At 40.1% G+C, this 26,347-nt stretch overlaps 1 protein-coding gene across 2 annotated transcripts; it reads left to right on the forward strand.

Moving 5' to 3' along the window:
- The first annotated feature begins 1,986 nt into the window (after nucleotides 1–1,986).
- On the forward strand, nucleotides 1,987–26,347 carry ACTR2 (actin related protein 2). Of its 2 annotated transcripts, XM_059828635.1 has the most exons (10): nucleotides 1,987–2,060; nucleotides 7,935–8,045; nucleotides 11,536–11,550; nucleotides 13,547–13,762; nucleotides 17,870–17,942; nucleotides 20,314–20,450; nucleotides 21,253–21,402; nucleotides 22,109–22,254; nucleotides 22,669–22,801; nucleotides 24,047–26,347. In XM_059828635.1, the coding sequence occupies exons 1-10, from the start codon at nucleotides 2,013–2,015 to the stop codon at nucleotides 24,215–24,217; spliced, it is 1,200 nt and encodes a 399-aa protein (XP_059684618.1). In that variant the 5' UTR covers nucleotides 1,987–2,012; the 3' UTR covers nucleotides 24,218–26,347. The 2 variants fall into 2 exon arrangements, with proteins under 2 accessions (XP_059684618.1, XP_059684617.1); XM_059828634.1 differs by lacking the exon at nucleotides 11,536–11,550.

Here is a 26,347-nt window from a genome sequence, read left to right on the forward strand (position 1 = left end):
TTTCTTTAACTAATAGTCTAAATCCTTGATAGGAAAAGGCTCATGTGGTAAAAGTTAGAGGGGATGTATATTAATGTAATAAAATGAAAATCTTAAACATATATAAGGATCTTGCGAATATCAGATCTCAGAGAAGTTACTGAAGGCAGTTTGCTCTTTAGTTTCCTCTCTTTTTCTTCAGGTCTGCCAAATTAAAACATAGTTTGCCTCAGATCAGAGTAAATTTTGCCATCACTGTACATGAGGAGGCATAGCTGAAGCATTCTGTCTGACAAACCAACAGATGATTTGAACCCAAAATGAAACATTTCTCATTCAGAGATTGCAGATGCTTTATTCACGAGCATTAGTATGATACGGCATGGTACCATATCCAACTTATTGAAACTAAGACATAAGCAGGTTAAGCGATGTGTCCAGAATTACCCAGCAGGTCTGGCAGCAGAGCAGTAAACAGGGTGTAGTTCCCCTGTCTGAGCCTTCTATGCTGGGTTCAACAAGCCGACTGATTTCAGATATACAGATTAACTAATTTTTCTGGACAAAGAGCAGGCTTTTAAGGCAATACCTTAACGCATCTGGCTTCAATCAGCAATGTAAACCCTTTACTTGTATAAATATCAAAACATCATGCCCTGAAAAGTAGATTAAAATGTGAATGTTAAACATATCTATACTAGAAAGCAATTCATACCCAGGTAAAGCTGCTACTGCTCCAGAGTGACCAGGATGTCCTTCCATTATAGCTGCATGGCACTGGATTAGTCTGTTTGTTTGCATAGCCTCTTCATGCTACTGGGTAATGCCCTGTCTTCGCCTCATTCTCAGTATCTGGATGTGATTAAAATAAAAAAAAAGTCAAATATTACGGCCTATATTCTGGTATTTTTAAAATTTCTGATTGTTCCCACTAGTCTGTAAAATTCAAGGCAGAAAAAACCATTACGACCACTGTTATTTGCATGTAACTCATACAAATCTAACTATACAAAAAACCTTGCCCTTGTATCGTTTCTGCTACGCCTAATCGTAACAGGCCGTTGTTCATAGTGGATTGACATAGCTCATGGCACAGAAGTAAAAAGGGGGGGTTTGTTCCTGACTTCTCAAGTCTTGTGGAAGTCAGTGGAATTTGGGGCAACACAAGAAAAAAAATACTGGGCTGACAGAGGCAAGCCAGGAGATCATACTTATTCTTTCCTTTATTTGGAGTCCACCTGACAAATGCAAACTGTTTGCCAAGCAGACCTGGGCAAAACCTCTTGGGGAGAGTCAAAGGCTCCTCTGGGACGTCGAGCTATGAAATAACACAATATTAATGATAAATAGCTCTTTAACAGCTGCCTAATTTCGCTCTGCGCAAGGACAGCTGGCAGAGAAACCCACTGCGGCTCAGGCTGATGCGGGGGGAAGCGTGAGAGGAGCGGGCGGGCAGCCCCTCACCCCGGAGGCGGGCAGCCCCCGGGCCTGCGGCCTGCTCTCCTCAGACGGCGGGGGACGCTGCTCCTGCCCGGCTCCCTGCCACGGCTGCCCCGGGCACCTGCGCTCCTGCGGTGGTAGAGGAAGCGTCTGTCTGTCTGTCTCTCTGTCACGACAGCACAAGCAGCCGAAGGGAGCTCGGTGACACACACTCCCTCCCGGCCGAGGCACCGTCCCCGTCTCGCTATCGGTGAAACGCGAAAAGAAACAATAAATCCGGTTATTTGGCTCGATTTTCGAGCCGCTTTCCCCTCCGGGAGCGCCGCGGCGGCGGGCCCGGAGAGCGGGAAGGCCTGTGGGGCCGGGGAAGGCCGCGGGGCCGCCGCCATGGCAACGGGGGCGGGAAGAGGCGGAGGAGGCGGGGGGTGTCGCCGCGCTGATTGGGCGGCGGCGGGCGCTGACGGCTTCCGGCGTGCGCGCGCGGCGGGCGGCAGGGCGGGCGGGCGCGCGGGCGGGGGGGGCCCGGCGGCGGCGGTTGGGGCGGCGGCAGCGGCCGGGTCTGTGTCGGTGCGGGGCGGCGGCGGCGCGCAGGGATGGACACGCTGGGCAGGAAGGTGGTGGTGTGCGACAACGGCACCGGGGTGAGTCGCTCCGGCCCCGGGACCCGCCCTACAGCCGGGGCGGAGGGGGGGGGAAGGGGAAGCAGGGCGACTCCCCCCCCCCCTCCCCCGATCCGGCCCGGCTTCCTGCCGGCACGCCCGCGGGCCGCGCCCGGCCTGCCGCTGCTACCGGGCCCGGCCGCCTTCCCCCACACACACCCCCCGCGCCCAGGCGCTGCCCGGGGCCGGTGAGGGCCCCGCCGCCCTCCTCCAGCCCCGGCCCCGCGGGCAGCCGCCGCGGCACGGGGGGGTCGGTGCGGGCCTGCGGAATGAATGGGCGGGGGGAGCTCGGGGCGGAATAAAGGCCCGTCCCGGCGGTTTGCCGGTCGTTGGCTTATTTCTAAACCGGCTGAGCAAAATCTGCCGTCGGGGTCGTCGGTGCTGGGTGTGGTGGGCGGGTATTGTCCTGTGCCCCCCCCCCCCCCCCCCCGCGGCATTTTGCTGTTTTACCGTGAATGTCTTATTTCTGTACGTGACCTGAGCGAGTCTCTCTGTAGCAAAGAGCGTTTAACCAAAAACACCGATTTTTTAAAGAAATTCTGAATGAGCGCATTGTACATTGAGCAACCAAGGATGTGTTCTCTATCTGCAGGATTATTAGTTTTAGGGAAATGGTGGTTTCTTGGTTTTGGGGTGGTTTTTTTTTTTCAACCACTGGTCAAAATGGAGCGCCATCCTTTCATTAATACCCTTCTGATCTGCAACATACTCAAAATGGGCATTTTTTTCATCAAGAGAGCCCCAAAGGTTTTCTCCCCATCCTTCCACCTTTTCTGCCCTCCGTCAGCGTGCAGGCACCCGCTAGAAATTCAGCCTTTTGTCAGCAGTACGCAGGCTTCGGGGCGCCTCGAAAGGGAGTGGAAAAGATACCGTTTTAAAGCGAACAGATAAGGTGCTGTAGGTGGATATTTCCCGTTGGTAATTTTGTTTAGAAATCTAGGGGTTTCCCCCCCAGTGAAGACATATTGTGTGGAGAGTTAACACAGCTGACAGCATGTAAAGATCTTTTGAATGGCAAAAAAAAATGGCAGAGACTTACTTTTTTTTATATAAACACTCAGAATAAAGAAGAATTATTTTTTTAAAGCCCAAGAGGGAATAGTTGAGACAAAGGATGTTGTTGGAGATTCAGCACCCTGAATCAGAGGGTTTTCCAATTAGCATCTGAGATGATTAGAATGGTTCAGGAAGAAGAACATTGTATTTGACAGTTGTGGGGTTTGACAGTTCTGATGTCGTCTTGTTTTTCCTCCTGTAGCAAATACTGCCTTTAATAGGGCTGGGGTCCAGAGCCTTTGGGCACTTTTTATGCTATCCTTTAGAAAAAGGAAAGACAAAAGAAGGCATTTACCATTTTCTTCATACAAAGGGACGTGGAAGCTTTTCTGTTGGGTTTTTTTTTTCATTGTTTGATACTCTTATTGTGAGCTTCTTCAGCTTATTGTGAGCTTCATCCTTTAGTGTGATCCTTTACATTGCAATAAATCATTGAGTTGTGAAATGTTTAGTATATCAGTAGTGACAGCAGTGTTGTGCTGCGGCCGGTCTCGGTGAGGTGTGAGGCGTGGGGTAGAAGCCATTATTTTTACCCCATTTCCCAAGCAGGGTTTGCACCGCAGATTTTTGTACAGCGTAACATATCTGTGTGTGCTTTTACATCAAGAGACATCTTGGAATGAACCATTATTTTTTTATCCTCTGTGAGTTTTACCAGCAGGATATAAATAACAGTGGAAGGTGCCTTTATAGTGCCGTTGCGGTGCCAAGAGGAGGGGCCTGTGTCACCTCAGCTTGTGTTGTTCTGGCTTGTGTTCGGCCTCTAAGCAGAGCAACATGAGTATGGGAGTACCCTGGCCACAGACTTCATTGTGTGGGAGAGCAAAGAATCAAGAAATAATTGTTAAATCTGTAAACTTAAAATATTGAGGTTGAATTGGGATAATCAAACTAGAATTGGGATAATGAAACTAGAAGAAGAAGATTCCATTCGGTAAATCGTTCGAGCCTCAAATGCATGTTGAGATTATCAAGTAGTCCTATATTGTCAGAGCAGTATTTTTATCATAATATTTTTTCTGTATGACAGAGAAGAGCTGCCTTATGTCAGAATGATTTCTGATACGTCATACTTAAAACCATGATTGAAATTAAATCTCTTGCTAGGTGCCAGAAATATTGCATTAAAATGGAGAATATCTTTAGAAAAATCAGATGCAATTTGAACTTTAGACTTGTCTTTGAAATTTGCTGTTCTCGTTATGCTGCGGTAAGACTTCTAGTGTATCTGTCTGCAACCAATCTTTGAGGAAGAGGTGGCTGGAAGGAAGTTCTTGCAACACGTAGCGTAGCAGAGGGGCAGGCAGTGGCACCTCAAAGGTCTAAAATATTAGAGATGGATGTTCTTATTGGTGTAGGACGAACGGTAAGTTGCTTAGCGGCCTGTAAAATTGCTCTAATTGTGTTTAGGGTTTTTGTTTGGGAGTTGCATCAATGGAAAGAATCAAGCACAGAGACCTGATAAGAATATTAGTATTCATTTTAAAACTTGTCACGTGACCTGTTTGTGAGCTTCCTCATTCTTTTCATTTGAAAGAATACTTATACATACAAGTTCGTACTGTTTGATGACTCAGTAGGAAGTGAAAGAGTCAGTATAAACCACAGTGAAATGGAGAAGAAACTATATATGGTAAAACTTCTTACATATATGGTCTTGCCCACAGGCAAGCTAAGTAGCTATTCTTAAAACATTCTGAATGTATATCAAATGCTTGCAAAAATGAACGATGATGGACTCTTGGCTTCCTTACAGAGATGCGTAAATTCATCAAGTGGTGGTGTTATTGTTCAAGATACGGCGTATACTAAGCATTGTACTGAAATTATTTGATAATTGTTCCAAGGGGTGTGCACAATAAGAGACAGAAGAGAACCAAGTGCACTATACTTGAATTGTATTAGAAGGTTTCAAATTGAGACTGGAAAGAACAGTGAGTATTTAATGTCTGGCACTGGAAACGAGAAGCCGATTATATTCCAAACTACTGCAGTTCATAATGTTTAATAGAAGATTTTGAAGGATCTTCTGTGAGGAAGGGAGAAGTATCTTACGTTTCTTGTATGTCTTCAGAAATCTAAAACTGTTCAAAGTCTATTATATGGATACGTTTGTGTTTCTTAGGTGCCTTTACCTGTTGGTAGTTTTACCAAGTCTGGTTCTTCAGCCGTAATTTCCAATGTTACGTCATCGCAAACCTACCGAACCAGATGAATATTCAGTATCACGTCAGGGAGAATACTGCAGCGGGGACGCTCTCGTTGATGGGGAAGCTGACGTACGAGAGTGACTTGTTCTTATCTTCACCAAATTTTCATGTAGCCTGGGGGGTTAAATTTCAAATTTGAAGGGGAAGAGACAGAGTTAAAATTTTGCCCCATCTATCTATTGTTGAGTTTACCAAACTTTGTAAAAATATCATTTTGTAAGGCTCTCTGTTCCAGCCTGAAAGAGGTAGGGAACAGACCGTGAATGTCCAAGCTTAATCTTGCTCATTGTAGTTGACATCGATTAAATCTGGTTTTGGTTGTGTTTTAGGCTGGTTGGAGGAATGACAGTCTGCTTCCAAAATCTAGGATTTATTAATTGCCAACATTGTTAACGACCCAGGAAGGTGTAAGCAAATATATGGGTGTAAAGGTGCATGGGCTATCTGGAGGTGCTTAGGGTTGTACTCGGAACAATTTATGAAACCCTAAGCTGGAGGATGGGCTGTTTTAGAGAACTTCCTTCTAGCTTCACCGGATCCTGCACAATGAAATGTATAACAAGCGTACCGAAATATTGTAATCACAACAAAAATTGTGTGATTACTGAATGCAGTAATTTGCTAAGTCTGAAAGGGAGCTTTTTTTATTATTATTAATTTGGACACCATTATTTGGACTCGGCTCAGTCCTTCAAAATATTTTTCATGTTTCCTCTGGTATAAAACTTCTAGTAAAGTCTTCTGGTGTATTCAGGTAGTGTGATCCAAAAATGCTTGTGGCTACTCTTTGCTTTCTTGTAGCAGCACTGCATTCTTGAATACACAGATAAGATCTATGTAACTCCTAGGTACTTCTGGCCTTGATACAAGCAAAAGAGTTGGTAAGTACTTGCCTTTTCAGAGAACAGGGATTTAAGGAGAATGAGCAAAATGAGTTCTATACACAGTGTCATTCCTCAGGTGTTCCAAACAGCTCTGCCTTTGGAGGGAGCAAGCACTGAATGGGTGAAAGAAATTAGGGTCACAAAAAGCAAAAAAATTCCCTTCCCCCCTGTATTAGCCCAACTTTAATTAAAATATCTCTTGGCTCTTTCCGTAAATGGCTTTATAAATTTCCTTCCAAAAGAGGTGCCCTTTTTACTGCAGTAAGGCGAATAATTTAGAGCAACAGAAGGTGACTTTTCATGTTACCGTTAGTGTAATGGCAGAATTCCCCTCAGCTGCAATTAGCTGTACTCTTTGCTGTGATAATTGTTTCAGTGGCAGTCTTCAGACCTTGCTTCAGAAAACTCAGTGAACATTTTGGAAATTCTAGCAGATGGCTTTTAATACAACCTGAAATGGGTAATTAAGCTTGGGGACAGGGTCCCAAGGAGGCATTGTCTGTCCTTAGAGGCTTCCAACACCCAACTGGTCAAAGCCCTAATCCCTAACAACTGAATTCAGTGTTGACTGCTTTGAGCCCAAGGTTGGAACGAGAGAGCTCCTGAGGTTCCCTCCAACCTGAATGATCCCGTGATGCTGCATTACTGCTGTTACACCTAGGTGGTTGAGCAATTTTGCAGGTGAAAATGCGTCATGTGTAGTTTGGGACCGCAGGATGTTGTTCTGGCATGCTGATGTAGCGCAGTATGCTAAGTATGCACCAAAAAAAGAGAAGCATGCTCCTCTACATGAACTGCAGGCAGAACATCAGAGTGTGATATATGAACATCAGAGTAGGGTAGCCAAAGAGCATAATTTGCTGATCCCCATGAGCTAAAATTGTAACTTCTTGCTGGCACATTCAAAGTTCTTGTTTTACAACTGAGCTTCCTCTAGTGTCCGTATTTTTATTTTTTTTTTTCATGCTCAGTTAATCCTCACTGTTTTGTTAGTGTATATACTATCTTGGGACCCAGTGATATAAAGCTTCCTTTCATACATATTTGGGTAACAAACACTCTTTCAGACTATCCTGTTTGGTGTGAACTACCGTCAGCTGAAGTTTTGGTTGTGCTGTTGGTTTTAGAAGTGCTTACTGCAAATTCGTATTTTTATCCTTAAAAGAAACTCTGAAAATGGTGAAACTCTGAGAAATCCATCTGAATTGCACAGACTATCCGCTAGTTCACTGTTAAACACTTTTCATAACAGCCTAACACCTGAATTCACAAGGTTTTGGTTTTTTCTGTGTAATTTGTTATGCTACTGTGTGCTCTAATTGGAGAGACGATTTAATCAGGTCTCGTTGGGTACTCATTATAAGGTGATCCATTACAAAATGATGGGCTTTAAGTTGCTAGAGAACTTTTTTATAGAGTGGCAGGAAATCCAAATTCAAACATTAGACTCTTTTACACCTCTCAACGTACTTAGTCGTTTTAATACTGTTTCTCAAAAATCTGACTGTCTGATTCAGAACACATTCTGGAAAATACTTCAGTTTTACAGATCTATGCATCATCTGAAATGTGTAAAATTGATTTGAAAGTATAAATCCAGTTGGTTTCCAATGGGACACATGCTTTTAATTTTTTACCCCAAACCAGGTTTCTCGTGGTAAACAGAAGTAATGCATATTCTAATAAAATTATTTATTCCTTTTCAGTTTGTGAAATGCGGCTATGCAGGCTCAAATTTTCCGGAGCACATTTTTCCAGCTTTGGTTGGAAGACCCATTATAAGATCAACTGCTAAAGTGGGGAACATTGAAATCAAGGTAAATTTTTTTTCATTGTTACTCCTTTCTGACAGATAAAAATATTTAGGGCAGCTTTTGACTTATGCAATGTTTGGAAATGCTTTTTCCTTAATCCCCCTTTATGCTGTTTCAGTATCTCCTGATTCATTTCTGTGTTGGGTGTTAGCCTGTCACAAACTACAAATTATTAAGAGGGTAATCTAAAGCACTGGAGGCCTTCAGATAGTACAGCTGAGTAGGCAGCAGGTAGGGCTCAGGTGGTTCTGGGCAAAAAGGGGCTTCAAATGCCAATATGTAAATAATTTCAAGATTAGAAGGCAGAAATCAGACAGAAGTGGCTGATGTTTGTCACCAAGCTGTACTGTGAGATTCTGAGACAATGCTGAGGAACTGCTGGAGCTTCCAGGTCTTTCTGTTTGCTTTCTGCTCACAGTTGATCATCTGTGATCGTGTATGAGATGTTTAACCTTGGTTATGTTTGCATTTCATTGTTTCTATTGTTTTCATTTTCTTTTTGCTGTCGATAGACGTAGGTACTCCACACCAGTTAGAGATGGAGACGCTGTGTTCAGGCTACTTCATCTTGGGATGTTATTCCAAGCTTGGAATGGGGGGGACTCTGAAGTCTGGGAGCTATCATTTCTCACTTCATGTTGTAATTACAGAGTAACACTTCAAATGTTGGTAGTTGCTTCTGCAATACAGGCTTCAGTAAATGTCTCAGCCCTGCTGGGGTCACATCCTGCCTTCTTGCTTCTAGCCACGCATTCTCACCTTGTGCTGGTCATGCTGTTTGTGCAGTCGTGTGGTGAGCCACTTCAGTGAGCTGATCAAGCTGAAAAAGTGATTTCTTTGTCAGGTGAAGTTTTGACTGCCTCACTAGACAATTGTGCAAGCTCCAGTTTGAGAGCAAGGCAGAAGCAGGAACTTGAGGGAGAAGTGGGAGGCAATGTAGAACTGTAGAAGCCATCACTTAAGCCAGTGAAGGTCAAGTAGAACCACACACATACAGGCTTTCAATTTTGCTTTCCCTGTTGCTTCTGAGCAGCAGCTTAATAAAAGAAAAAAAAAAATCTGCCGAGTCTTGTTCGTTATTTTCAGAACCCTCTGGGCGCCAAGGAGAACTTCAGTTATCTGATTTCTGCTGCTGCCTGTAAAAAGTTAGTGGTATCAGCAGAAGGCTGCACTAGGAAGTCAAGAGGATAAAAGACATCAGACCTTTCCAAAATGCTTTATTTTTAATTTTTTTTTTAAATATTGCAGTACCGCTTACCTTACAATTTGGTCGAAAGGATGGAGATCTTTCCCTTTCACAGTAGATAGGAGGTTTTGTGAGGAGAGGGAAAACATCTTCCTTTCTCTTGCAAGACTTGGAGAATTGTTTCTTCAGATATCTACTTGAACTTAATGTGAAAATTTCTTCAGGGAGGTTCTGGTAAAGTTTTATGAAAGTTATGCAGTGATTGACAAGTCTTAAGTCCAAAAAAAATTCTCTTGTGTGAAATCTCATTGTCGAAGTCATGTTTTCTTTCCAGCTGATCTGATACAGCCTGTCCTGCCAGTTTTGGTATCCTCTGATTATCTGATAACTTAGTTTAATATCATTACAGATGGCAATGTTGAATTGGAAAGACAGGAGGTGGAAGTGGGTAGTTGCCGTGAGATCAGTGTGAAAGAACCAGTAAACTATAATTTCGCCTGCATTGCCCGTCTTCTGCTTGAGCATGGATCACATGGGTATATTTTAGAGAGCATAAACTGTGTCTAGATTCTTCTAGAAGTTTTATAGCATCTGCCTATAATAGGTTGTCAGTCTTAAGTGTATCAAGAGAAGAAATCCCTGCCACAGATCCTTTGGGTATCCCAGTAGATAATACAGTAAGAAGACTTGTTCAGCATGAGTGCCATTTTCCTTTGTGAGATTCCTGCAGATTTCCTAAAAAAAAATGTGTTTTAGCAGATGAGAGTTATGCCAGAATTTAACTCTAGCCATTCACTGTAAGTTCTTACGGGATAAGTTTAAAACGGAGTAAAGGAAGCTGGCAAGAAGATTATCAGTTTAACTTTTCAAAACTATTCAGAAAAGCTGTCATTCCTGTGAAATTCAGAAACTGTGAAAAGCGTCTGGAAGCTGATCAAAACTGGTTATCATCCATCTATCGAGTTACTGTTTTCAAGTTGCTTTGTCCATGTTTTCCTTCTGGATTCTCATTTCAGCCAGCAGCAGGGATATAGCTTTTTCTCCTACTCAGAGTCCCCAGTTCAGGACATAAACACAGAAGTTCAGTTATTACTGGGATTATTTTGCTTAAAATTGCAACCTTAAAACTCTAAAACCAGAAGCGTAGATGCTGCTCTTAGCTTTTACTGACTTACTAAACTTTGAAGCAGGTTTGGGGGGGGTTAAGAACCTTCTTAGGAAGGCAGGGCTGATGAGTAGCTTTGACAATTTGGATCTTAAGGCAGATCAGACCTGCTGAGGCATAGTCCATGTCCTACAGTTCTGCTCAGTTTCTGCCAAAGACAGCCTGGAGAAGGTCCTTCTCTAGATTTGAAGTGAGGAAGAGGGCCATGCTCTGATCAGTCTCTGTGGCACTGCCTGTCCAAAGGCAGCTGCCAGAAACTCAACCCACTTTTCCTCTGACACAATTTGCAGAATAAGTAGATTTGCCTTAATGGCGCTGATAGTTATCTTACGGCTTTTGACAGTTTAGGTGACTCGAAGTAAATTTAATCGAAGGAGGAAAAAATCTCAATCGTGAAAATGGCTTCAGTATAATTTTGGACAATGTTTGTACACATACGCTTCAAATATCTCATAGTGCTTTCCGGCTGCTTTAATTATCTTATATTCCTACCTCCATAGCTTGCTATAGGGAAAGAGCTTTGAGACACTGCTCTTACTACTGCACTTCATGATTGCTTATTTCCATTCTGAGCGTAGATGCCATAATTTAAGTAAATATCTCTTATTTGATTCTTTTGGGGTATTTGTTCCATGATATATGAACAGATTAGCCTGCTTATAGGTGAATAGTTTTATAGTTTTTGGTCCTTGGGTATTTAAAGCGGAATATTTAAAACAAAATTTAAATTTAGCATTTGTCAGAGCTGGTTATGGTCACATGCCTTGTGCAGAGTCTTGTCTAGTTCATATAAATGCCTTGCCCAGGGTAAAACTCCAGTGTTACAGAATATTTATGCACAGAATCCTATTTATGAGAGAGAGGCAGATATGCTGATCTTGTTTGCAACGTAAGATGCATAAACATGGACATGCCAGTGACATGTAGCAAGAGCTTCCTTTAAAGAGACATTTTAATCTGAGATCCTGAGAATGTTAGCTTGGCCCTAACTAAACTAACTCAGATCATTTCCTGCTGTACATGCATCTCTTTTCAGCCTATTTCTACTGTGTACTTAAAATAATTTGAGAATTTTATTTAGGCCTTTTCTGACTTTCTTGCTTCTACCTTCTTTCTTCACCTTTCTTGACCTGTTGAAGTAGAATAACAAAAAGATGGTAAGTGAGGTGCCCCTGTGCTGTTTGTTTACCATTTTTGCTTGATGGGACCTAGTAGCTGTTACGTTATTTTTTTGATGCTGTTCATTGTTTTGTCTTGTCCTACATTTTACATTGGAATACATACTTATTTTGGACGTTGTTCATTGCTTTGGTTTACTAGCAACTAATTCATGAGAATATTTTATTCTAAATGCTACATAACCTGTGGTTTTGCAAGATGTAAGAATAACTCTTAAAGATCACATGAGCTCAGCATCTTTAACAGTAGAAATTGCTATATTTAACATTACAAACCAAGAGCTTGAAAAAACATTCACATTTCAGTTAGACAAACATTACTGTGTACCAAAGTGGTGGAAACATTGAATGTCATGATGCGAGTTCCTCTCTGCAAATGCAGTTGTGCTGTCCTTCCTCTTCACCTACCAAGTGCGCATGTTTGTTAGCGTGCTCTTAAGAGCAATTGTTCTGCCCTTTAACTTTGTTTTAAAAGGATGTGAAAGTTTTGTGCAGCTTTCATTGCGCATTTGAGCAGCGGCTTTTCCTGGGCTGTCCGGTAGCATAGAGCCTCAAAGAACGATGCACAAAAAAAGGCTTCTGATTCTTCTCACTGGTGGAGTTTCTGTCGTATATGCTCGGGAGTAACCTGGCTGCGTGGTGGAGTTTTCATAGTACAGTTTCACTAGAGTACCTCTGATTTAAAATGTTGGAGTCTTGACTTTTGTCTTCTCTACAGTCGAGAACTAAAGTGTGATCTACTGTGCAAAGGAGAACAATTAAAATGCCTTGTCAGGGGGAGGGGGTGGAAGAGCAATGGTTTGATTTAAATTATTTTTGGTTAACTTCATTTCTCATGGTCAACAGTAACTGTTTAGGTTACTTCTAAAAAAGGCATTGTAAATCGGATGCTGGATTTTTCATTGTGCATCTTTTTTCCGTAGCATTGAATAGTAGATTGAGTAACCCTCACTTCCAAGTTTTCTGTGCCACAGTAACTGCAAACTGCGGTGGCATATTTTTGTGTGAAGCAGCTGGGTTTTTTGCAATGAAATTAATATAACTCTAGTATGGCAACAGTGCTACTGGTACCTCGAAATACGCTCTTATAGGCTAGATATGAGCAAGTCAGTTAAGGTTTCTTTGGAAAACTATGGGGTATAATAGGGAGCAAAGATAAGATGTTACTGTGCATGCTTCCTCTGGGAAATACGTGGGAAAGGAGAAGATATGATGCTACTAATTTGAATGTGCAGTGTTTGCATAACTAATAAACAGATTGCTTAACCAGTGCGAAATGACTATACAAACTATGCATTAGTTGGTTGTATTTGTGTAAGAATGCATTACTGGGGTTTTTGGCTTGGGACTTTTGGCATGGAACAGATGAGGGTATATTTTTATATTTAGATGTGTCTCTTCACACCCTACTGACATAGGCAATATGTAAACCATTGTTTCTTTTAATGTCTAGTGTGGAACTTCTAATCTCTTATTTGCTTTTGCTACTGTTCGGTATGCTTATTCACCACTCATTACTCCTTTTTTGGTATTGTGCACAGAAATTTGCAACATGCATGGAAAAATTTTCTGCCAATCCCACCTACTGCCCTTATGTGCTATTTTGCATCTCAGCCTTTTGAAATTAGTATTTGATAAAAGAATTTTGGAGGTGTCAGTGGAGAAACATCGTACTTATAAAGGTCTGTGTAGTATCTAGCTGTAGCAGGGTTTATTGGTTTGTTTCAGGTTAATTGGAGAATGGAATTAACAAAGTTTATTTTGGAAAAGGTTTGGGATGGGTAACAACCAAATTTAAATACTACATGAAATATATTCTACCTTTCTCTAAGTACCTGAAAATGATTCTGAAATGTGGGCATTGTTTAAGAACACAGTTGGACAGAGGCTGGAGCAGTTCACTGTCATTCTTGAGGATTTTGGTGTTTGGAAAACTTTGCAAGCACTGACATGTTTCTATATTAAAATTTTACAGGATCTTATGGTTGGCGATGAAGCAAGTGAATTACGCTCAATGCTGGAAGTGAATTATCCAATGGAGAATGGCATAGTTCGGAACTGGGATGATATGAAACACCTCTGGGATTATACCTTTGGACCAGAAAAACTTAATATTGACACGAAAAATTGTAAAATACTACTCACAGAACCTCCCATGAATCCAACTAAAAATAGGGAGAAGATCGTGGAGGTATGTCTGTCTAGTAGAAACTGATAAATACTGTTATTGAAGCATTGCTAAGAGATTTTAACTTCTTGGAACACCTGGTAACTATCTGAGGCAAAGCAGTTCTCCTGTTTTATAACTGAAACTTGTCCTCAGCCATAGTCATGAAGGCTACTGTGGTTAAATTCGAACAAGCTGATCTCACTCAAAAGCTATAAGCAGGCTTCTTGTCTCAAGCCATATCACCATTAAAACACAGGACTGGAAATAACGTTTATCGTCATGTATCCAAGATATATTGATTACTAGCTATTGGATGAATGTTAATTACTTTACTGGCTTACCGAAGTCGAAGTCATTTAATGCTTCAGAGGAGATTGAGGCTTGAGCAAGATGATGCTTACCAGATGGAGCAGTGTTGTTGGAGGTAGTTGAGACAAAGGTGTGATGACAACCAATTCGCTAATCTTTGAGTAATGCTAAGCATTATCAATGAAAGCCACCTAAGAAGGAAAGTGTGGTTCTTGGATCCTCAGTCTCACAGTGCTGCCCTGGGTGACCGAAGCTCCAACTGAGCCTTGTGTTAATGGAGGTTGTCAGATGTATATTGTTTAGCTCTAGTATCATGTGACAAAGACTGAGTTTTGAAGAGCATTGGTATTTGAGGAGAACAAAAGGTTTGGTTTCCCATTTTGGTTTGGTTTTTTTCTGAAGCATCATAGGTATTTTCAATTAATGTAAGTATTCAGTGTAACAAAAATGTAATTAATTTGTTGTTAGAGCAGCTGATGGGGCAGGAAAAACGGATTCTAAGTTTGAAACCTTATCCATTTATCAGAACTTTGAGTATGAAAGCTTGTGTATGTTTTTTTTTCCCAAATCTGTTGCTTAGTCTAATAAGAATTTACCTTTCTCATTACCTGCTGATCTTTCCTTTAAAAACTGTTTGTTGTCACAGCTACAGTAGTGCTTTCTGCAACGTGGCAGTGAATATATTTGCGCTAATCTTTTCTTTCAGTGACTTGGGAGCAAGTGAAGTATGGCAAAGTTGGAAAAACTTATGTGAAAAATCAAACTGTACAATCTAAATTCAGCATTTCTTAGCAATTATGGACATTAGGGACCTATTACCTAAGTATTATGTAATGCAACATTAGTAATACTGTCTATTGTGTATCAGTCAGCTGTGGTGTGATAGACATAGCAGATTTTTCTGGGTGGCCTCCACGTAGCAGGAATGGTTGAATTTCCCGTTCCGGCTTCTTTGCTTTTCAGCTGTCTACAATAGTGTTCTTGTTTCTGTTTTCCGGCTAAACACAAAAGGCTGGGTTTTAGTTATTCTGGGACTAAGTAATTTTATACCATAAATTGAAAAGTCTTGTATGGCTTCTGAAGTCTGATAAAATACTTGTATTGCCCCATTTGCTTTTTTAAACCCCTGTAGAGATTGTAGATACTTATTCATGATCCAGAGGATTAGGGAGAACTAGAATCCATTTCTGTAAATCTGAGTTAAACAAAAGTTCATTGTTTCTATTAATATTTTTAATGGATCACAGTGTTAGGAGGACTAGCACTATTTAGTTTTTAACTGCAACATATTTATACTCCTTTTTCTTCCATTTTTGACATGGACTCCTCCTTTTCGGGGAGGCTAGCCCAGTATGAAGCGGAGGACTGAATTAAGATTTTTCCTAAAGCCTGCAGTAAACATAGTAACATCTCTGCGTTTTGTGATACAGTGCAGTAGCATTTTAAAAGAAAAGCTGAGTGATCTGGACCATATCAAAACGATAGATAATGATATACGCTGTACTTCATTCTACTTCCAGCAATTCTCTTTCCTCACCATCGCTCCGTCAAACTCAGCTGCCTAGTAACTGCAGCCGAGTGTTCGCACGACAGCTGTGTTGTAAAATAGATACTTAAAAAGCGCTGTTTCTGTCGTAGCATGTACAAGACACTGGTTGCTCCTCAGCTTAGCTGAGTGTTTGCTGTTGGTTTGTCTCTAGTTACCTGCCACATTCTCAGTCTGTAATACCCTCAGGAGCAGCCAGATGGTAATAACATATCATGTAGCTGTAGAGATACTCTAGCACAGTCACTTCTCCTAATCCCAAACTTCTCTTCTTTATCTTTTTTTCCCAATTTTTAGTTCTTCCTTTCTATGCCCAATTAGAACATCATTTTGTACGTAATCCAAAAGCTGCTGGCACGAGAAGAATCATCTTTTCAGGAGAACATCCTGCTCAGTGTTTACATCTTAAGATTTGTAAATATATATGTCCTGTGTCAAGGCATTTTTCATGTCAAATAGAACAGGCCTAGATGTCTTGAAAGATAACAACCCGCTAAAGGCCTGCATATAGGTTATATAAGGGCTTTGCAGTGGCTTCTAGGGTTTAGTACAACATGTGAAGGCAGTGACTAATGCCATTTGAATATTCATTTTGTTGTACGAAGATGATAATTTAGATTTTCTCTTAAATTAATATTTCATTTTGTAAGCACTCAGGTTTTTTGAAAGACTCATCCACTGGAACAGTGCTGGTTTTAAGACAGTGACTACTCAAATGGAGTCTCTTTTTGAGTTGCTGCCCCTTCAACTGTTCCTTTTCTGGCAGACGTTTCTGCTTCTTGTTTCTGGAGGTATTGCGTATGTGCTCAATTGTGGCCATTACGGAAGTTACTAGCCAGCCTTGTAATGTCTTGCTCCTTCTTAGCCCACGTGTCTGCCTACTGTATTAAATTTCCTTTTATGTTACCTAGTTCACATTGGGGGTTTATAAAAACCCGAAGCATGATGTTCTCATGGCAGGGTGCTCTGCAGCTCACCCCCTTCCGTGTTCCTTTCTGCTTGACTTCTGCTATACTGCGTGCTCACAGCAAATAGCCCAAGAAAGGCGGCATCAGTCTTCCCAGGGGTTTTGCGGTATGCTTGATACAGCTATGAAATAATTAACTTGACTTTGCAAGGATCAGGTTTTTGATATGGGCCAGCCGTTTAAAATCACGCTATTCTAACAGAGGAGGTTCTTTAAATAGTTCAGAATTCTAAAATTGTCAGGCATCAGCTTTTTTTCCTTAAAAATATTTAGATATCTTTTACTTGAGCTGTGGGAGTACTTAGGATTTAATCAGTTTCTAATCCTAGAAGTTGCAGAAGTGCTCAGGAGGCTGCAGAATAGCAAAAGCAAAGCTTCTGTATGTGCTGGAATAATCAGAGTTCATCTGTTTTTCCTGGTAAAGCATTCTGAGGGGAAAACTGTACAGTATGATTTGTTTACTTGGCCTTTTTTGTGTTTATAAAGAAGACAAGAGCCTATAAACTCTACATTCTTTAATCTTAGACTCTGTTTCTTCACTGAAACTAGTTTAGTGGTTAGGGGAACCTAGCCTGCAAGGCAGGCAGTTACTTTTCATGTTTCAGTAAGAGTTCTGCAAACCCGTGGTTTTCTGTATGTAGTAACAGAGTTAGCCCTACCTGTACTATTTCAATTGCAGTGGATTTTGCACTAATTCTAGAAGTCTGTCATCGGTTGTGCTTTAAAAGAAGGGAAGAAGGCAGCCCAGATGCAGAGAACAACCTGTGACACTGGCCTTGTTCTAGACCCATAGGACTCTTTGGTCTTTACTTGACTATGTCAAGTTGTGCAAAGTCTGTAGGGCTTGATATGAAGAATAAAAAAAAAACCCTGAACTTCATTAGATTTAGCTCATACACCTTTAACAAACATTTCGTTCCCAAGTCACACTTAAGTAATGAAGTACTTGGCTGATCTACAAGTACTGCCTCCGGCTCATTAAGCACTTCGGAAAACGGCTTAGTAAAGCTGCAGAAATTGGTGTGTGGATTTCTAAGTATTCACTGTCATTGCTAAACGGATGTGGAATATTTCTTATGGTTTGTCTTGTGTGAACAGGTAAGGTATAGAACTGAATGTACTACTTACTGCCATAAAGCAAGTAGATTTCTAATGTTTGTGTAGAATCTATGTGATGAAACTTCTTGGAAAGTATTTTTGATTAGCAAAAATACAGAATTCTAGAAATACAGTTTTCAAACATCAGTGAAATTTCTTTTAAGTATCTGGCCTGTTTTGGACGTTAATTTTTGCCTTCATCTTACAGGTTATGTTTGAGACATACCAGTTTTCTGGGGTGTATGTAGCCATTCAGGCTGTTCTTACTTTGTATGCTCAAGGTAGGCAAAGATAACTTAAAATCTGTTTAGTTTATAAATGTGTTGCTGAGCCAAAGTACTAATACGGTATTAATGGGTCTTGGGCTTAATTCAGCACTGTTGCAAGTAAGGCCAGCTCTGACTTATGGGCTTGCTTTTTGTTTTGAGGAACTATTGATAGGTACCACTGTCGGTATTAATTTTCATGAACCAACTGTGGAGAAATGCTTGTAAATGCAAAAACCTGGTTTATCACAACTGTCATTGTTTTGGGGTGTAGTCATTTAGCCTTTGGCATCAAGTCTCAATTACATGCTTTTGATTTTCTGATAAAGGAAAAATTTATTACCATAAGTGAATTTCAAGAAGATGACTAGGTGACTTCTGCACTATTTTCAGTTTACAAAAAAAAAAAAAGTTGATTCCTTTGCTGTAGATAAGCTAGAATAAATGATCCTCAGCCTGAGGAGAAAATTACAGATTCACTGAATTCGATAGAAATTCTACCATTGACTGCAATCCATCTAGGATTTTAAGAAGTTACTCAAGCACATCAGTGCTAATAGCATGACTCCTTACATCTGGTTACTAGTGGCTTGGTGTATTTAGCTGTCACGTAGCAGGACATAAATATCCTTGTCCATTAACGTGTCACCATAGTTTCTATGTCCAAGAGCAAAAGTGATGGGGTACTGGAAGTGTGGTTCTGTTACACAAGTCGTTAAAACTAGTTGAACCAAAACTGCTTTTGCAGACCCAGATATTAATTTTATTTGCTATGATCTGTGCTATTACTTTTTCCCCTTGGTTTTTCTTTGGTTTAATTCCTTATAAGTATTTAATTGACTAACATATACGGTCTTAAATTCTGCTGTAATTGTACATGTGTTTTACTGTATACCGCTCAATTACTTTGTGAATCACAGAATGTGAAACTTGGAGCAGTCCACAGCGTTTCTACATACTATCATCTAAAACAAAGTTGAAGACCTTCTAAGATACAAAAAACAAGTGGCACATAAATAGAACATTTGCTTTTGAAAAGAAAAAAGCCCTTTAAAACATCCTGCTTACTTACATTACATTAAAGATTAAAGCAGTGGCTAAAATTACATACAGAGACACGTCTCATTTCAGTGCACCACATTTTGTTGCTGTTGTTAAAACTCTCTTAAGACTAGTTGTTGCTTTTACCTGGAATTCTGCGTGCTCATGTGCCTTTTAAAGGCAGAGGGGTTTATATATCAAAACCTAGTTCTAATTAGGAAATTCTTTAGCAGTTCCTCATAACAGTCTTTTGGAGTTAGGTGTAGTCCCTTGTGACTATTTCCTTCCTTACTGCGTGTGTCCGGTTGCAAGACTTGGTGTGTTTGCATAGCCGTTATTCCAGTTCACTAAGAAATCTGAAGATCTGATCACAGAACTGAACTAAGGTGTGTTCTTTGATTCATTTGAGGCAAATAACCAATTTGTTTGCCTTTTGTTTACAAAGCTTGAGCAAATTACAGTAGCCAAGCCAACACACCTTGCCATTACATATTAAATGTTCCTTTGCTATTTTAAGGTCTCCCCTTAAAATGTATTGTCTTGCTTTAGATAGCTTGTGAGAAACTATAAAACTGTTTTCTAATCAACTTTCACTATTAATTCTGCCTCTTATTTTGTTAGTGAAGTATAGAAACTTCTGTTTCTACATACTTATGATATCTCAGTTTTGTACACCTGAGAATTTAATGCTTTGATGGTAAATTTTTTTCACCGGAGTTAATTTCTTGAGTCTATGAAAAGTGAATCTGATTCAGCCTAACGCTGTTTCTGTGGGGGAAAAAATTAGATGTGCTGCACAGTCCAAATATTCTCTACCTTATGGAAGCATTGTTTTGTTTTTTGAATACCAATCAAAATCAGCAAGTCCTAATAATTGTAACAAGGTAAACTTGTGGCCTAAATGCCCCTAGGTTTCTTCATATTTGAGAAATTAATACAAGGTTGCACATATACAGCTGAATCTGGGGAGGAATTTGTGCCCCAACAGGATTTAATGATCTTGGATATTCTCTTTAATTACAGTGCAGTTTAAGATGTCAAAACACCAGATAAAATTGTGAATGGTAGAGTTATAAGCATCTTGGAAAAAGTAGAAGTAATACTTTTAAAAAACATATATGAAAGCATTTGTTACCATGAAAACCTTAAGTTTAAAATCCAGCTGAATGGAAATAACTGAATTTTAAATTGTGACTACTTTTCCCAAAATTTTGACTGGGGGAACAGAGGTTGTGTTAAGATTACAATGAAAAATCCTATCTTAAACTTGCTACTATTCTGCTCTATCTCTGAAGGTGCTAATGAAAGTTGTACCTTTTGGGTTTTTTCCCTCCCATTCTTTTAGGTTTGTTGACTGGTGTCGTTGTGGACTCTGGAGATGGTGTAACTCATATTTGCCCAGTTTATGAAGGTTTCTCTCTCCCTCACCTCACCAGACGGTTAGATATCGCGGGGAGGGATATCACTAGGTACCTCATTAAGGTAAGCTGGCAAGAATTTTTAAGGTTGAGGCTGGCATCTGTGGTACATTGGTTCAAGTTAAAATCCCTTGATAGCAAGAAACCACTATACATTTTCCCTTTATTATTCATATGTTAATTACATAAAGAACTCCTGTACTGTCTGTATTGCTTCAGTCTATCCTTATTATGTTTCCTCATCTAAATCACATGTGATATTATTGATATTATTCAGAGACTTCACATTTTCTTAGTGGCAGTCTTGTAGGAAGGGATTTTATTCCATATTTGGGAAAGAAAAACTCAAAAGTTGGCTTTCTTGCTACTTAAAATGAAAACAAAATCGTATTCTATCAGTTCTACTCATCTATTTTCAGAAAGACTTTTTCTTACGGTGTGGAAAATAGTGTAGTGATTCTTCCCTGATTATTAAATAAGACAGTATGTTTTATAGACTGTTTGTTTTTTTAAAATATAAGCAACATTCTGGATTGACAAATCTTACAGTTAAACTGGAATACTGGAGTGTTCTGAAGTGAAGTCCTAAATATAAGAATTATTTTGGTTATCTTTCACTTGTTTCTGTAATGGTTATAGTGAAAGTTGTAATGCCGAAGAAAATTTCCCACTTGGAGTAATGCCGCTGCTATTCTACTTTTCTGGTAATAATGGATACACTGTGACAGATTTGACTTAATGCTAAATTTGAAGTTAAAAAAGGGAGATGAACTTTTAAAGACAAGGTATTTGAATGTACCCATCTACTGATAAAGAGATTTGGACCGTTCCTCTCATTTACCACTAACCTAATGTGTTCCCTCTAGCTCCTCTTACTGCGAGGGTATGCTTTCAACCATTCTGCTGATTTTGAGACTGTGCGCATGATCAAGGAAAAGCTATGTTATGTGGGATACAACATTGAACAGGAGCAGAAACTGGCATTAGAGACCACAGTACTAGTTGAATCCTACACGGTAAGTGTTTTGAGACAGCTTTTCTTGTCCTAAAATTCATAGGTTTAAATTCAGGTAGCATTTAGCTTTGATTCCTTCTAAATTTTTCATGGCAGTAGCTCAATTCCCAGACATTAGGAGTCTGTAGAATCAGATTACTTGGTTCTGGGCAAACTTTTAAAAGCTTTTGTTTTCTTTTCGGATTTTCCATAAGACTTCGTACTCGTTTTTGTCATTGTAGATCCTTGAACTTTGAGTATTGTAGTATAGGAACTTGTAGAGAAAGTGGACTTACTCTAGCGTGTCAGGTTGTTTCAGCTTCATCCATCTAGCAGTGACACGTCACCAGGTTATCAGTCTCATACAAGAATGGTAAACTTGCTCTTAGTGGAAACTTCCTGTGATCACAGAGGGAAGAAAAGAACTTGCAGGAAAGCATTACTCTTGCTGTAAGGTCATCTTTTAGATCAATATTAGGAGCTGTATTGCAAGGAGACGTTTGGTAGGTCAGTATCGATTTATCTGGTCCCTGATGTCTCTAAATTGCGTAACAACGGAAGAATTTTTATCTTCTTTCATAGTACTGAATAACTTCTTGCAGTGGTGACAATTATCAACAACTTTCTGTTTTAAAACATTAGGGGACAATGTAGGTCACTTTCTCTTGGTTTGTTTAGTATCCAAGTGGCTAAAAGTGGTCTTCTAAATGGTGTTTTTTCTTCACTAGCTCCCAGATGGCAGGATTATCAAAGTCGGTGGCGAACGGTTTGAGGCACCAGAGGCTCTTTTCCAGCCTCACTTAATCAACGTAGAGGGGGTTGGTGTGGCTGAATTGCTGTTTAACACCATCCAGGCCGCTGACATTGATACCAGGTAAGAGCAGAACACTTCAAATCCTCTGTCAGGGTGCAGGGGTGACGTGAGAACCGCATTCAAACAAAATAACATCTCTTGCTTTAGACACTAATATATGCACTACTGGGGGAGGGTGTATACTGGGAGTGCGGCTCAGGCTGAGATCTTGGAGCTTAACGGGTTGTCTGGAAACTTGACTATTGTGGTATGAATGAGCAAGGATAAAATCTTGAAAGCACAATATTTTTTTTACTGCTGCCTTCTGGGATGCCTGGAAAAGCATGAGCAAGTCTGCCAAACTCGTGCAAAGTCTGTCTTTGTGTAGTGACCTTTTTTAGATTTGTATTTACTCCCCTGTACATGCAGGTACCCACTTGTAGTACAGAGTATACTATACGACACTGGAAAGACTATTTTTTCTTTTTTGGTCAGGTCTGAATTCTACAAGCATATTGTGCTGTCTGGAGGGTCCACCATGTACCCCGGGCTGCCTTCGCGACTGGAGCGGGAACTGAAACAGCTCTACCTGGAACGAGTTCTGAAAGGAGATGTGGAAAAACTCTCGGTAGGTACCGAGCTGCTGCTTTTTATCTGTGTGGGGCTCAGGTTTTTCCTGAATCCCCACTAGAGGGAACCAAGTAGTCAGAAATGACAGAAGCTGCGGCTGGCCCTCCACCCAACTTTGCAAAATTTTGTTTCCTCTTGGTTCTTCACACCCCTGTGTTTCGCAGAGGTGGCTTGTGTGTGTCTACTTGCAATAAAGCCACTTTCTAGTCCGTGCTAATAGCAAGTAATTCCTGAAGTCTTGAGTTAGTCTGAATGTAAAATGGGCTGATAAATGCTAGGGCACAACTTGTAAGGTAGGTTAAACGAAGCTAGTGAGGTTTTGTATCTTAAAGTCATCATTGAGCAAAAATGATGGGTTTTTTATCTGTGAAAGTTTTGGTTCATGCTCTAAGTGAAATACTCAAAAGTAAGGGGCTAGAGTTCTCATGCACCTTCAAGTGGAATAAATTTCCCTTGTTCATTGGTTATTGCGATAAGCAGAGAACAGCCACACAGACGTTACAGAGGTAACACTGCATTGTAATGCTATCTGCTTTTCAAGGAGGAGATATTTACAGAGAAAATTCCATGGAATGGACTTTCTAATGTTGAACTGAATTGAACTTCCCTGGTTCTTAATACAGTGTTCTCTAAAGAGCTTTTGCAGCTATATGGAACAACTCAGTCGTACTGAATGTTTGAAGTCTAAAACAGTATTTCACACATAGCTTTGACTGGACTAATTTTTGCTCTTGAAGTTAGAGCTTTATCATAGAAGAATTTAAGGGAATATTAATTAGTTAAGCTGGTCTAGATTGTGTAAATATAAAATCTGTTCCATCTGCCCTTCTAAAACTTGGTATAATTCTAAAATATTTTGTGATTTGATGATCTGGTAACTTCTGATAATTTTAGCCATCGAAGCTTAGGAAGTATTATTTCACTCTTTACCGTGTTCACGAGATGCAAAAATACGGTCTTTAATTTTGTATTCTGACTCCTGGGCTTTTTGTGGATACACTGAAAGTATAATTTTGGGGAAGTGTCAATAGCTGTCTCTGATTTCCAGTGCAAAGTAGTTATTTTACTTTGGTTGCGCAAGCTGGAAGCTCACACAGAGTGCCCTATGCTAGCATTTCAGTTTTTTGGTTGCATTTTTCTCACTAAACAGTTTCCATTTCATTGTTCTGGTGGAAAGCACAGTTTTTATTTTGAAAGGCTTTGTTTCAAGAATCCTACTAACAGTTTCTTTTCTTTTTCTTAGAAATTTAAGATCCGAATTGAAGATCCGCCTCGTCGAAAGCACATGGTGTTTTTGGGTGGTGCGGTTCTAGCGGACATCATGAAAGACAAAGACAACTTCTGGATGACCCGACAAGAATACCAAGAAAAGGGAGTGCGTGTGCTGGAGAAGCTTGGTGTGACTGTTCGATAAATCCCAAAGCTTGTTCCTGTCACATGTCTAAAGCTTTTTTCTTTCATTGCCAATCTCTGAACTCACTCAGCTACATGCTATGGAAAGGCCTGTGTGTGGCCTTTTGACCCAAAGGTCAGGTTTTGTTCTGGTTTCTTGGGGTAGCTTTTGTTAAATGTTTCTTAATGTGGCTAAATTTGACTATTAAATTTTGACCGCTTCCCTGCAAACAAAACAGAGCAAGAGCAGCCTGTCTACTTCATTGTTCCTTCCCAGTAGGCAATTGGGTAATTCTGGTAGGCTTTTTCTTCTGGGTTTATTGCTGTAGTACTGCTAGCTTTTGTCTCTAGTTCACAAGGGGTTGTGTGCCTTTTTTAGCATAAGAAAACCTTTAAACAGGAGTTTTTGCTATTGGATCATTGTGGTGGTTATCTTTGCATCTTTTTGCCTCTCTCTACATTAAGGTTATTTTTTTTTTTCTTTCCTGCAATTAGGAATTTTGATTAAACATTGTTAGAAACGAGTTTAACTAGCTGGAATGGCTTTAACACACTGTTTCGATGTAATGTGGTTCCATACGCACTGCTGCCTAAACTGGCTTCTGAGGTGGTTTACCCTTAAAGGTGGTGGTGGGGCTTTCATACTGTTATTTCTCTAAGTGGGCATGTACACAGTTGCCACAAACGGAGAAACACCTGATATTCTGGCAAATGTAAATTTGTGGCCTTAGGTGTCTTTTTCTGGAGGGAAGAGACAGGTTTGAGCTGTGTTGCGTTTCTGTTAAGGGACAGCTGGGGGTCAGTCTGACCAAAAATGCCTCTTTTTTTAGCTAAATTTTGGTACCGTGTTGTCTCAGCATAGGGAGCAAGAATGTTAAATTAGCTATTCTGTAATTGTTGAGAAACTTAGATATGCTGAGACAGGAGCCTCTAAACTTCTGAAGAGATTTAATACTTTTGGAAATGCTTGTGAAAACTGTAACTATAGATATTAAAACCCCCAAAACTAAGTTTTAGAAGTCTGATGTTTTAAGTGCTTGTATGTACATCAGAAGCACTTCCATTAAACTTTACAAGTATATTAACCTAGTGCCAAGTAGTTACTGCAGATGAATATTTCAATGACCGGTGTTTATTGCAGCAAGCAGATATTTATAAACAACCACTGGCAGTAGGTTATAAAGAATGACCTATATTTGGTCCAGTTAAAAATAACATTGGAATATGAGATGCTGTTGGTTGGTAAATATCCACAATTCATTTTGTCCAGTTTTGATTTTTGATACTTAACGTGGGATGGGGAAGGAAGTGAAAACCAGTGATGAAAATGCTGTTTCCAGAAAGTACATTAAAGCTGAGTTGTTCTGAAAAATAGAAGTTGTCACTAGTAATTATCAGCCATCTTCTCTGAGTATAGTTGCCTGTATTTTCGTCCTACTAGCAGACTGGTAACTCTCTTTGCAATAAAATCTGCCTTACGTAGCAAAAACTGCTTGCATACGAATGCCAGTCAGACTTAGTTCTACTTTGCTTTTCATGGAAATATAATATCACTTCTTACTGGTTTTCCAAGCCTACCATAACATTTAAGCATAAGGAAGTTAAGATACGCTTTTGACTTCCAAACCTTGGAATGTACAAGATATGCTTTCATATACTTGCCATTTGTCTACATCTCTACATTAATAATTGACCCCAGGAACATGGAAATATTAAACTCCCTTGGATTCTTAAAATTTGCTTTCTAAATCAAGCAGACAGCTTCCTTTTGGTTGAGCGAGCCAAACAGGCAGAAACCATGTCTGCATTTCTTTAATAACAAGACAGTCGCTATAGTATTGCTAGTAATGACCATTTAATTATAGGTGGGTGGGGTTTTTTGCAGCTATATTTACTCTTAACTTGAACAATATGAATTTACAGGCATGCCGGTCGTGCCTCAGTGCATGCACTTAAGCAGTAACTAGATTTTTGGGGACATGAATGTAAGGGGTACTCTGAATTCCTGTAGTCTTCTGAACATTTAATACACAAGATTTAAAAATGCTGTGGGCTTGCTTTAGAGCTATGGTTTCTCATGTGACTGTCTCTGGGCTTTTCGGACAGTGTTGAGAATCATGGAAATAAACCAAAGAATGACTTAAAAACCTTT

Source organism: Gavia stellata, chromosome 23, assembly GCF_030936135.1.
Source record: "Gavia stellata isolate bGavSte3 chromosome 23, bGavSte3.hap2, whole genome shotgun sequence".
Taxonomy (NCBI): Eukaryota; Metazoa; Chordata; class Aves; order Gaviiformes; family Gaviidae; genus Gavia; species Gavia stellata.